Source organism: Zosterops lateralis, assembly GCF_965231275.1.
Source record: "Zosterops lateralis genome assembly, chromosome: 7".
Lineage (NCBI taxonomy): Eukaryota > Metazoa > Chordata > Aves > Passeriformes > Zosteropidae > Zosterops > Zosterops lateralis.
In genome coordinates, this window is record NC_139767.1 from 6874889 (window position 1) to 6888416 (window position 13528).

The 13528-nt window shown below is 38.8% G+C and overlaps 1 protein-coding gene across 3 annotated transcripts in view; it reads right to left on the reverse strand.

Moving 5' to 3' along the window:
* Nucleotides 1-9050: 9050 nt before the first annotated feature.
* The window catches only part of CALCRL (calcitonin receptor like receptor), a 64231-nt gene continuing 59753 nt past the window's right edge, over nt 9051-13528 (reverse strand). For 2 of the 3 annotated variants that reach the window (XM_083865144.1, XM_083865142.1), the window contains one exon: nt 9051-13144. In XM_083865144.1, coding sequence (XP_083721270.1) covers nt 12923-13144 — 222 coding nt within the window. In that variant the 3' untranslated portion in view covers nt 9051-12922. The remainder of the gene's footprint in view (nt 13145-13528) is intronic. The other variant, XM_083865143.1, reaches the window with a different exon arrangement.

Genomic DNA, 13528 nt, shown 5'->3' on the forward strand with positions numbered 1-13528 from the left:
GAGTGGGCCCAGCGAGTGTCCCGCTGCCTCAGCTGCCGGCGCGGATCCGTTCCCTTGGAAGGGAGCCCTCGTGGAGACCTTCTGCTTGAGGGAGCTGCATGAATCAGCAATCTGCCACTGCTGCTCTGCCAGGGATGAGAGCTGGGCTGAGCTCCTGGGGAGCAGCCTGAGTGCTTTTGTTACTGGGACAACGGGGGTAAACTTCAGCTGTGTGGAGACCTGTCCAAGGTCTAGCTAGCACAGTCCAGCTGTGAGCAAAGCTGGACTCGTGCAGTTTGTGCATCACAGACACAAACAGATCTTGGTGCTGTTTTGATCAGATGAAGAAAAATATTTGTAATCTAATTGGGTTGGGCTGGGGGGAAAGAAAATCTGGAGTCATGGACAGGCCACATTGTTTGAAACTGTCTGAAAAGAAAAAAAAAAAAAACTTTTACAACAATTATCTTGGCAAATTCTTCTCATTTCCAAGAGTAGACAGATGAGTGTTTCAGATATAAAGCATGACTCATAAATTGAATATAAACCTGGAATGTTTTAAGGATTTGAATGTACTGGCTAAAAGGACAAAGCTCAAAGCATCTCTTTGCTTTGAGTGACATCAGAAAACATGAAAAAAACCCCTTCCTTAGTTTGCCCCAAATATGAATGCCATATTCATGAATTTTTAAAAAATATAGGATTATTGTTAAAGGTAAGAAGATAAAAAATAACATTAAAGATATTAAGCCAGTGTACTGTTATCTCTTGAAGGGTATTTAAACGGGGAGGACGAGTTTAGATTAGCTATGAGGAAGAACTCCTGCACTGTGTGGGTGCTGGGGCACAGGAACAGGTTGCCCAGAGAAGCTGTGGCTGCCCCATCCTCTTGGGCAGTGCAGGAGCTACTGAAGCACAACTCTTCAGTTGACTCAACATTGCTGTTCCAGGCTGCTCATAAAACTCTAACAGGGTGTTGGAAGGGAGTTCAGGAAACAGCTCCAGGCAGAGGCTCTGGAAGCTGGAGGAGGCAGCTGGAGTTTGTGTTCAGAGCAGATCTGAGTGTGAGATAGGAATGTGTTGGTTATGAGGGAGACCTACACTGCAGAGATGGGAAAGTTGGGATCTGCACCAGTAATTGGTGATGAGAATAGATTTAATCCACTGGGTTTGACACAGTGTTATGTGTTGACAAAAGGAAAACGTTAGGGATGAATAAACCCAAGATATATTGGTCTAAATGGCAAAAGACCAGAGAGAAAAGAATATGATAAATTTTAGCATTTCAGAGTTTTTTTATATTTTTGATGTATAAAATATTTTGATTTTCTGTTCTGTATTTTATCATAGCCTTTTCAAAATAATGAGATTTTTCCTTACAAAATATTTTTTAAATTTAGAACTTCAGCTTGTTCTAAAAGTAAACAATTATTTCCTTCACTATTTCCTTAATATTTGGAAACTTTAATTCAGTAAATAACATTAAGAAAAAGTGTTTGATTTTCTTAGAGGGGACTTTAGTTTCAGTATTTCATGCTGGGAATGGAGGTTAGTCTGTAACACTGGTTTTATTGCCAATGTCTGTGCTTTTGTGCATCTGTAAAATACACATTCACTCACACACAGATTTTGAGTGACACAATTCTTGAAGGCTTGTAAAGTTTCTGTAGCACTTTTGGGTTTTTATTCCTTCAAGCAACCCAGATATCTTCACTTTCTTTGCCTAGAAAAATTATATTTGTGACTCTGCTGAATGGTGGGCCATACCAGATATGGAGGCATGTGGCAAGTGGACAAGAACAGTAATTTTTACCACAAAATTAATAAACAAGGACCTAATACTAGAAGATACTGATTTACAGGTTCAAAATATGCCCTGAACTGCTGGAGAGCTTTGTTTTATTTCCCCGTTTGCTACTGATGGGACAACTGTGCTTGGATATCTGCCAGAGTAGATATTCCAGAAAAAATACTTCATGGTTTAAAGTGTTGTCTTCCAACATAAATAAAACAATTTAAGTACAAAACTCCACAAACCTGTTTTTCTTCTGGAGGAATAGTGTTCACAGTGGGAGTTCTGGAATAGCCGTTGTGGTAAACTGCCAGTGTATGAAGGGAGCGCTTGCTGATGGGCACTGCAACATTAAAAAAACAAACTCCAAAACATTAAAAATTGTATTAGCTGTTGAAAAGGACATCTTGGCTCTTAGAACAGAGCCAAGATAGACTCAAAGGAGGCAAGATAGTTAAATAAAATAAATATTTAAACAATAAAACATCAGAATATGTTTGACCCTGTTCAAATCCACAGGAGAGGTGAAGGTCTCAAGGAGCTTTTCTCTTGCAGATGTTCCTGTGTGGCTTACAGAAAAGAAGAGAAGAATCCAGTGTCAGCTAAGAAAGGATCCCTGAACAAGTTTACTTCCAGGATGGCTGGGTGGTCAGAGACCTTCACTGAACTGACAGGTAAAAATGGCTCTTGTCATGTCTGTTTATGTCTGAGGGTTCAGGTGCTGCCCACGGCTCTCTGAGCTCTGGCAGGGCAGATGCACCTCTGCAAGGCTGGGCAGCTCTGGGGCTCACAGCTCCTGGGGAGTGCAGCCTTCAGAGGCACTCAGACTCATCTGCAGATGAATTCACGTTGAGCCTCAAAGCAGGGTGCAATGATTTTAATGACACATAGTTGGACAGGCTAAAATATTGTAATTTCCTATCACATGGCCATGCTGAGTATTTACAGATGAGGAAGGGAGCAGGCAAAAACATAGTGACAAGTTCAAAGCAAATGGGGAGCAAATGGATTTTCTGTCATCACTAAAACGGGAACATGTTGCTCTCACCAGGCGTTTGTTAGTGAGAGAATCTCCTGTTCTCAATTTTTAAACAGTTATTTACACTTCACATGAGGAAAAGTCTGCTGGGCCTTTCTCTGCATTCAAAAGAACAGACTAGATCATATTTCATGTATCTTTAGTGTGTCCCTTGAGCTGCATTGTTTGAAAAATGGAATATGAAAATGGTGATACAGAAATACCTGCCAGCATCCTCCTTTAAATTTAAACATCTCCCTTATGCAAAGAAGTGTAATTTTGGACCTGTCATTACTAAGCCAATGCATTATCTGCACTGGTCAAAATTACACTGAATCTGAAAAGGGGATTCACTGCAGTACCCTGATGATGATGGCAATTAGGCAGCAGTGATAAACCCCCTCTAATCTTAGCAACAATCTTAGCAACATTTTTGCCAGGTACACTTCTGTTCTTTCCTATTGTGCCCCTGAAGTCAGATATAGATAGATAGAGATATAGATATAGTGATTTCAGTACATTACATCTTTCAGTTCATGATGAGCCTGAAAACATAACACAAAATGCCAGGAAAAGGTAATAATTTCAGTGTCAGTTTTCTGAAGGCACCATTAATTTCATTTTTTCATTGTGTTTCATTTTAATGTACTTTAGAGCATATTTTCTCCCTTTGTGGTATCTCACATTCTCCAATAGATGCCAATTATTTGTGACTTGAAGAAAATGTTGATTCTCTAAGTGTACCTTGCTAAACACACAGCATGTCCATCAAAATGCCCAGTTACCTTGCCCTTGATTAGAGAACACACCCTTATCAAGGGTTTTAAAACTCTATTTTTTCCTGCCTGTAGGTGATAAGGCACTTTCAGAGGCTGGTTCAAGTAAGTGCAGTGAAAGAAATGTATAGGACTTCAACAAAGATAGCACAGAGCCCATAAAGGAGAGTCAGAATAAACACAGAGTCAAATAGCTGGTCAAATGCAAAATGAGTTGGAATTATGGTCTCACAGTGGTTGTTAAGAAGTTGGTAAATAGAACATGCCAAAAAGGTGTTCCATGGGCAGACTGCATGGATGCTGGTGCTTTGTGAATATGATAATAATGTCAGTTCAAGGAGCAGGTGGAAGCAAGCAGGGAAAACCTGCTGCTTTAGTTTTGTTTATCTAATGGTGCACACCCACCTGTGTTTAACCCAAACTCACACCAGTCCTCTACAGTTTAGTTACAGTTCAGAAGGAACCACTACTGGCCTAATCATTCTATAGATTGTTGCTTTCTGATGCAACCAAGGAAGACATTATTAAGAAAGTATTTTCAATCATTAAAAAGGTCATGCTCACTTCAATACTGATAGGATGGTCTAGGTGTCTTATCCAAACTGCTTCATTTAAGTCTATGGGAACTTTCCTAACTAGCTTAGACTGAGGAGATAGTATTTAATTCTATAATAAATACCTTTGGCAGTAAGTATTGCTTCAACAGAAATAAGAAGGATTTCTTTGTCTTGGCACTCATTGTTGGGAGCTGGGCTGGATGGCTGAGGAATTCATTGTGTAGAATCACTGTAGATAAGCCCAGATGATATTGTATTGTGCATAAAAGAAAGGAAATCAGGGAAAGAAAAGGCAAAAGAGATGAGGGGAGTTGCTACCCCTTCCTTTCTGCTAAGTGTATGGGCAGTGCCCACTGATGCTAATGCAGGAAGCCCCAGGCCCCCTCTTAGTTTTTCCTCTCATCAGCATGTCTGTGTCTGGAAAACCACTGGGGAATATCTGCAAATAGATGGATGTGCAATTTTACTTTATTCTAAAGTACAATTCTTTTGCAAGGACAGAAGAGAGACTGTTTTTGGAATTCTTAAATCAGAGACAGCCCATATCTGTACAAGCATCTTTTTTATTCAATTTCTCTTTAGTTTGCTTTTTTTTTTTTTTTTTTTTTTTTTTTTTTTTTTTTTTTTTTTTTTTTTTTTTTTGTCTTGTCAGTTTGTTTGGTTTTAGTTTTTGTACCACTGCTCCATAAGCTTTGCATGCTAATGTTTTCTCTGGTCATGATCACAGAATGTTCTGAGCTGAAAAGGACCACAAGGACCATTAGGTCCAACTCCAAAGGGAATGGCCTGTCCAGGGATTGAAGCATGACCTCGGTGTTATTTGCTCACAGTGTGCTCCTACTGTCTCTGTATGTTATAGTAATGTCATAGTAATTCTATGCTTTATTCATTTTATGCTTCTGCTGGATTGGGAATAGGATGAATTCTTCGATTTGTCCAGATTTCAATTTGCAGCCAGCATTGCATGCAGGAACTGATAGATTCCTGCTCCCATCAGTTGTTTCAACAGCTCTAAAAGGTATAAACAAGGAGTGATTGAGGAGAAAGTCAAGAAGTTCCACAGCTCAGCAAGGAGAGTCCAGCCACAAACCAGCTCTGTGCATTCTTCCTTGCAGGAAGGAGCAGTGCCAGTTATTCCCCAGTGCCAGAACAACGCTGCCTGGGGAATGAGTGAGGTAAAGCCTCTGTGAGGCTGCACTTCCTTCATCTCTGTGCCATGAAACTCAGGGAGTGCTGCTGACTGCCCTCCTGCACTGCTCCTGGCACAGCTGGGGAAAGATGCTGGGCTGCAGGAGTATCACCTCCAGGTTCCAAGGCCTTTGGAGATAGCTGGTGGGAAGGAAAGAATCTTGCAGACCATAGGTAACTGCTAGGGCCTGGCCTTTTGGTAAGAAACGGGAGGAAGATTTTATTGGAAATAATAAAAATTCATGCCAGTGCTGGAGAAACACTGAGATCTGAGGTGGTGGGACAGACAAGAAGGTGTACAACTAAAAAAATTTTGCTGAAACTTAAAAAGTATATTTTACCACTTCAAGTCCTTGTACTTCTAAAAACCCCTCACTTTAAAGGGCTTAAAAGAGAAAAACCTTTTTCCATTATATAATGAAAACATAATTATAAGTAATGCTGTTGTTGTCTGCAACAAAAACACATTTAGAGAGTTTTGCTACTAGCATGTTTCTATTTTTGCTTTCAATATTTTCATTATTTCTGTGAAAGCTTCCTGATTGAACCTTCTTCTCTAAGTATTCTTTACACATGAATTACATACCATTCTAATTAACTTTTTAATTACAGCTAGGGAAGGCTATTTAGAGCACTCCTGACTGTTAGAAATGAATCCATGTGGAGAAAAGTAAGAGGTAATTGGCTTTAAAGGAAAAATAGCTACTGTCATTTTCCACTGACAAAAGGAAAGGGAAACAATTTGTACACCTCATGGCAAATACAGACTTGGACTGCAAAGAACTGTTTGGCTCAGAGTCCATACATTGAAATTATCTGAAATTTGACTTGTTTTACCACAGGTATTTGCTCCAAAGGTTTTGAAGGCATTGATATTCTTGCATTCTAAATTCTTGTAGCGAGTCCATTGCATCATCTGGATAAAGAGTATCCCAGTTATGGTAAAGGGAGATGCTTTTTGTAAGAGAGCTGGGAATATGAAAAACAAGGCATATGGGAATATAAAAAACAACATTGCACTATGCTGTAACCCAGGGAATAGTAATTAACTTCAGGAATCTTCAGGTCATCTCAGACTGAGAGCTCTTGCTGTGAATTTGATTCTTGCTGCAGCTTCTGAAATGTCTCTGGTGGCTGAATGCCTGTAGGCTCTGGAAGCAAACCTGGAGTAAGGAAACCCCTACTGTCATCATCTGCCCAAACTATGACAGAAGGAGCCAGTGCTTGAGGATGACTCCTGGAGTCCATTTGGCATCACAGGACGGGAGTTCCTTGTGAGTAACAGGAACAGGTCGGGTATGGACACTGCTCTGTGGAATTCATGGCTGCAGATCCCTGCAGGAGCCCCAGCCAAATGCACTGTGGAGCTCTCTACTAAATGCACGTATTTGGCTCCTATTCAAGGTTAGCTAAAGAAAATGTGATGAAGTATTTGTGTTCCTAGCTCTTCTCTGATGTTTCAGGTCTATATCCAGGGGAGCGTAAGGGACAAAGTCATTATAATTTCTCTACGTCTATAAATATGTGGTTTGAAGGGTAGCAATACTCTTGATTTGGAAACTTTTTATAGCACGTTTAAAAAAATAAATAGGCATGGAACAGTTTATTCTACTTTTTGTCCCCTTTGCTCTAATTCTCTCTTATCCAGCAATGCTTTTTTATCATCATGTTTATTGTGTTAACTCTCTGATAGCTGTTTCTGTTTAGGGCAATCTACTTTTTGTAGCATCTAAATATTGTTGCTCTCTACTAATTCAGTATTTTGTTTTCTTAACTATTTATATGCAAAGCTACTGGAGATAGAGTGGACTGTCACAATAGGGAACAGCTGCTTTGGGCCTTCACTGTGTCAGACACCACCACTTTACAGTGATCCCTGTCCAAGGCATGGAGAACCTTTGGGAGGAGTTTCTCTGCTACAGGTAAATGTTTGTCACCTTTCATTTGTAAATACCAAGGTAAGGAGCTAAGCAGATACATGAATACTTGTGTTCAAGCCTGTTTTCTTTCTCCTTTGATAATTTGTGCATGGCTTATGACTATGTATTTCCTGTGCAACTCTGGGATTCCTTGCTGGACTGTGTCCCAAACACTGGCTCCAAAGCAGTTCTCTGCATAGATGGGTTTACTCCTGGCTCCCTCATAGGGAAGAACTCAGTTTAGATTGCCAGCATCCACCAATAAAACTTGGATTCACCAGACAGCACTAGGGAGACGAGCACCTCTGGGCACTTTTCCCTTTGTGGCAATTTTTCATTTTGATGCTGATTGTGAAATCTGAATTTCCAGGAAAGCTTGCTCATCTTAAGTCAGGAATTAACAATAGTAAGCACTTTGCAGAAAACAGGCTTTGAATTTTTTGTATTCGTATTTTGTTAAATTCACATAAAACAATGCATTAAGCTTCAAAGGAATTAGTAATAATCATACGATATTTTCCCTTTGTCAGAGTTTTCATTTAGAGTGGTTAATCTTGTTGAGGAGAAGAAAACTTTGAAGAAGTCATTAGAAGTAGTAGTTGAAAATATCTTTAAAATTTAGGAGGCAGTGATAAAACTGAGTTTAATTTTAAAAGAATCTTTTACCTCATTTGCCTCAAATGAAGCTTGAACTCCACGTGGATGAATTGAAATTGTTCATTTAGGAAGTATGGTTTAAAAGGTGTTAAAGAGCTGCAGCTGTAGGGTGATTGATAGATAATTGTCATTATAAACAGGGGTCTGTCACCTCTGCACTTGCAGTCAGACTCACTTTAGAATGGATTTGGTCTAGTTCAAAATAAATTTTGTATTTTCTTGTCACATAGGTCACACAATCACATATTGTCAATAGCTCATTATCAAAAGCTAAAACTTTGGTTTAGAACTTTGATTTCAATGGTGGCTGCCATGACTAGAACGTGTAAGATTCACTATTGAAGAAATTGGAAAACTTTCAAAGGCAGTAACCTTTGTATCTTGCAGAGACTGGAATGGGATTGTGTGTCAATATTGATGGGATATTGGTGAGTTTGTTTCAATTATTGTGAGGGCACCTGTGCTATAAGAACACTTCCTTTTTTAAAATGATGTAGAAAGTGTAAGGATCACTGTGTGAGGAGGTTAGGCTGCTGTGTTTCATTTTGCTGTTTACTCGCTTTTGGAGACCTATACTGTATTGGACAATGCTACTGTAGCTATCATTTGTGTTCCTTTGCTGCTGTTGGGTGTGAGTTACAATAAAACATTTTAAGAAGCAGCTTTTGGAGGATTGGACTTCAATAGTTACTTGTAGAATAATTGTTACTTGTAGAATAGTTACTTGTAGAATAATTGTTAAATGGACCAGTTTTAACTCTACATAGAGAGAATCAGTAAGTGGAAGTACTGGTAAGAGAACTGAAGGAACAGACCTAACTTAGTGTGAGTAGAGTCTGTAACAATTTCCACTGCCTGACATTTGGTCCTAGGAACTTAAGATCAAAAAAACCTACCTGGAATCACAGGCTCTTGCTTAGAAGTCACAAAGAGAGGCAGGAGGAGATGGTGCAATTTTTGGATGGATACTGCACACTTTAAATAGGGGCAACAGGAGATATAAATAGGGATAACAGTAGTATTTGAGCTCAGGTTTGCTTATCTATCTCCACCTCGACTGATGGGACAAAGAAGAAAGCTACACTTGATTTAGTCTTACTCTGCTATTAGTTCCTGATGAAACAGACATTTTGGCTTAATGCATGTAAGTATTAATAGCTTTTTATTAAAAGGTGGATTCAGAAAACAAGAAATCGGAATATGAAACTTGCAGGTAAATAATTTTATGTCCAGTCATCTTATATTATCTGTACAAACTTTCTCCAGAAATTCAGCACTCTAGTATTAAATATAAGTATTGAAAAACACTTAAAACCAGAATAATTGTTAGTAACTCTATGTAATTACTTTCTCCCTGGGTTAATATTTAACTAGCACAGAGATAAGACATTTGTGAAAGCCAATTTACATCAGCTTTGTTATATTACAGCACAAGAGAGATGAATAAATGGAGTAATATTTTATTGATCAGAAGCAATACTTCTCTCAGCAATTAAAATGCATGATCCATATGAACAAGGTGAAAATGAACAACTAAAAAAATAACTTCACATTTTTTCCATTTTGTTCTTAGTGTAAGCAATAAATACAATGCCATAGCTTCTCTTAATCTTATTTACACAGTACAATAATGTTGCCTGGTTGCCAGCCCAAATGTTTCTTGACATCAAAAGGAGTATGTGTTGCAGCATTTCTACAGCCAAATACTCTTGTGTAGATCACCACCATGAAAACCTGCATAGCATAAATGCCAACATTAAACTGAGGGACCCTGCAATGCAGCCATTTATTAACTGAAGACAGTAGCATTAAAAATAGACATTTTCTCTCGCTGAATCATAACATGCTGGTGTTACAGATAACAAATATAAGACAACTATTGCTGTAGCCCCTGTAGATTGCTACAATAAATCCTCGCTAAATTAAAAAAAAAAAAAAAGAAAAAGAAAAAGAAAGTAAACAGCAAATCATAGTAGGTAATAAACAAATAATAATCTGCATATTCAAAGGAATCTCACAGCCCCACCAAAAGAGAGTTTACTTCCATCCCAGAGAATACAGCTATGGACTACAACATTCTGTAAAGCAGAAGAGAGCCATAAGAAATCAGCACAAGGATTTGATTTTAACTTATGGTGACAGAAAAACATTTTAAGAAGCAAGACCTTTCTCTTAGCTATGTAGAAACTGAAAAAAGGTGAGGTAGGAAGACAAAATAAGGAATTGGTATTTTCCAATGCAAATTAGAAAACAGATTATCTAACCTCAGCTGGAGAGGAGAAATACAGCTCTGCTATACCATACTTCACAGCCAGAAATATTTCCTTGCACATCAAGCTGGATGTGTTTATTTTCCAAAGTGAAGATGGGGAGTATGTGCCTAGAAGGAAGCTGTGATTGTCCACCTAGAAGTAGGATATTTCTGTATAAAACCAATTTTCCCTCTTAAATTACCATGACAAGGTTCTCTAACAGAGGACAGAGAGCATTTAGAAATATGTATTAAATGACAAAATCTATAGTCTGTTAAATTTGAACAGCCTCTCAGAGAGTGAAGCCTAATTAAAGTCTAATACTGTATCGCACTCTAAACCAACACCTAAGTGTTAATCACAACAACAATCCACCAGGTACCATGAAATAATTGTCTACTAGTATGCCATTAATGGCTTCCAGCATGTTAAAGTGAACAGACACCTGTCTGGGCTTTAAGTCTCAGTGGTACCTGCAGATTCTGCAAGGGGAACTCAAGACAGATCTGTACCAGCTGATGATCTGGTCCCACAAATGTAAAGCTTCTACACTGGAGCAGGGATGTTCTGCACTGGTATCTTCAGAACATTGCACAGATTTTAAGGAACACTACAAAGATCAGTAAACAGAGTTGTAAGTAACCTCTAGTTATGTTGTAGCAGACATTGGTACTTGTCACTGTTAAAATTTCAGAGACAGTGACATGTGATTGCCAGATCTCACAATGTAGTGTACTCTACACAATCCAACAGATTCTTCAAATCACTCCTATCAACTGACCAGACAGCCCTGCAGAAGAGGAGAAATCTTTATTTGTGCCATCCTAGCTGAGATTCTATATTGTGAAACTAAATCATTAATAAAACACTTTCTATATTCAAACTCCAGACATAAGAACTGTAAAAAAAAAATTAAAGAAAGGTGCAAGTGGCATGAACTGGCTACATTCTCCTGTTTTCTTTCCAAGTACAAAGCATTTAACACCTTATGAAGTCACAAAGTAATAAACACCAATAATTACCTAGACACTAATGAAGTGTAGAGAAAAGCTACAGACAAAAATGTTTAAATGTCAAGGTGTTTTGTATACAAGAATTTTGTACACAAAATTATTTCAAACTGGTCTCAGAAAAACTGTCTTCCAATTTTTTGATTGGATTACATGCACTAGACATATGTTCATTAGCAAAACAGTCTGTCACAGTTCTGGCATCTACTTTTTCTTCTGACTAATTTTGGTTTTTCCCCACTTCAAGTAGACTTATCTGCAGATGAAATGTATAAATTTTTTTCTCACATTTTTAATTTTCAGTGAACTCACCTCGTTTCATGCCCTCATTCTGGAGCATTTTTGTCATTTCACTTAACAAAACTACTATATCTTTAAAGCGTAAAGAGTTAACAAAAATATAAATTTCTATAAAGATACATTTTCTCAAAACCTTCCTGACAATCTCCTAGTTTTCAGTGAGACCTTTATGCACCAGCAGAACCAAAGAAACAACATATAAGGTATTGTTCTTAGCAAATTAATTGAGACAGAGATTCAGAATCAACCAATCCAAAATAATATTGAAATTCTCAATCCATAAAGTTTTGAACCTTTATAATACAAACTTTATACTGGATTTTCCAAATAGTGAGAATTATTAACATTAATCTGCTTGATTAGTCTGAGTCTCATATACTGGCTTTAAAGGTAGTATATCATGTGCACTGTGTTCAGTCTTGCATGCTCACCTCAGACAACACAATCAGCAACAAAATTAACCAAAACTTTGCCCCAAGAATGAAGGAATAAGTTAATAATCAAGCATATGGCCAGGGAAATCTGTAAAAGTAAAATCAGAACAATGCTACAACAAATTCTGTACATGATCTTCTCCAGTTGAGTAGATTCCTCAAGCACACAGTGAAGTTCTCCCAGCTGCAGTTACTATGAGTGTCTGGAGGGACTTACAGTGACTCAGGTTACTCCTTTGCTCTCTGGCAGTGAGGCCTCATCAGTCTTGTCTTTGTTAAATCCAGAAGAAACTTCCATACAATTCAGGAGAAGGAGACACTTCTGAATATCCTGAAACAGCTTAAATAAAGTTGCTCAAATCTTGGTGCAAGATATTGCAGTACATCAAGGCTCACACTGGAAGTGGTGTCTCTGTGCTTGGTGTAAAACAGTGGGAAGAAAAACTGGCCAAACCAAAGCAAAAGATCAATCTCTTTAACAAAAACAGCAGTATCTGTCTTTGAATCTGTTACCTCAGACTACCTGTCAGGTTTTTTTGACAGCCAAACAAATGCTGGACCGAAAAAAGAACCTGGAAAACTTCTTGTTATTATTGCACCTACTTAAACCATTTTGCTTTGCTCTATTTTAGGTTGAATTAAGACAACAGAGTATGGTATTTACACTCTAAGATTCTATAGGCAAGTGAAGTGGCTTCAACACAGCACAGTCTTATACAAACTTCCAAGAAAATAAGAAATCCTTCATTGATTCCCTTTGTACAAAAATTTGCCAACTTTGTCTACACAGTAGAAACTGAAGAGGCAAAGTTTGTATCCTTATATAAATGCACATACATATATAGATATATATGTACAGATGTCCATACTGTATAGATACACAGACACACAACCATACCTATGCATGTGTGCATACACATCCACACACACGCGTATGAGAAACTTGTTGCTTTAGTTTGCATCATTCAGGAGAACAGCACCCCCCTGGGCAGGTGAGATCCTCTGGCCATGAAGTCACAGGATGGCAGCAGGGCAGCCCCTCAGCCGTAGAGCTTGTCAGTCTTTAGTGCCATGCTGTCCATGTCGTGGTAGCCCTTGCCGTTGAGGTGCTCGCTGGTGCAGTCGTGGCTGTAGCCGTAGCCCTGCACGTCACTGATGGTGGACACGGTGTAGGAGGCCGTGCGCAGGGCGTCCGAGTGGCTGAAGCTGTGCTCAAACTGGATCTTGTACTGGTTCCAGTGCCTCCTCAGCACCGCCTGCACCTGTGCACACACAAAGAAAACACATGTAAACCGCTACTTCGAGGCATGAGGGACACAGTGATGGTGTCTCAGCAAATGAGGCAGTGAGGCTCAGAAGTCCTGGACAAGGATACCTACCTACATGCCAGTTAGCACTTGAGACCTTCTGAATTATTCACCACTTAGGTAAGCATTCTTTTCCAGCAAATTTGGTGTGAAGTAATGGTATTTTACAACTGTAGTGTACTGGCTGCTCAGAAAAAGCCCAGGTTACAGGAGGAACAGCAGCCACACAATTTTCTGCTTCCTCCTCTGTGGACTGCAAGTCCAGTGTAGAAAGAGCAGAAACAGAGGTGAAAAATTTCCATTTTTTAAAATTCTGTTCATCCTTATTTTCAAAAGGCC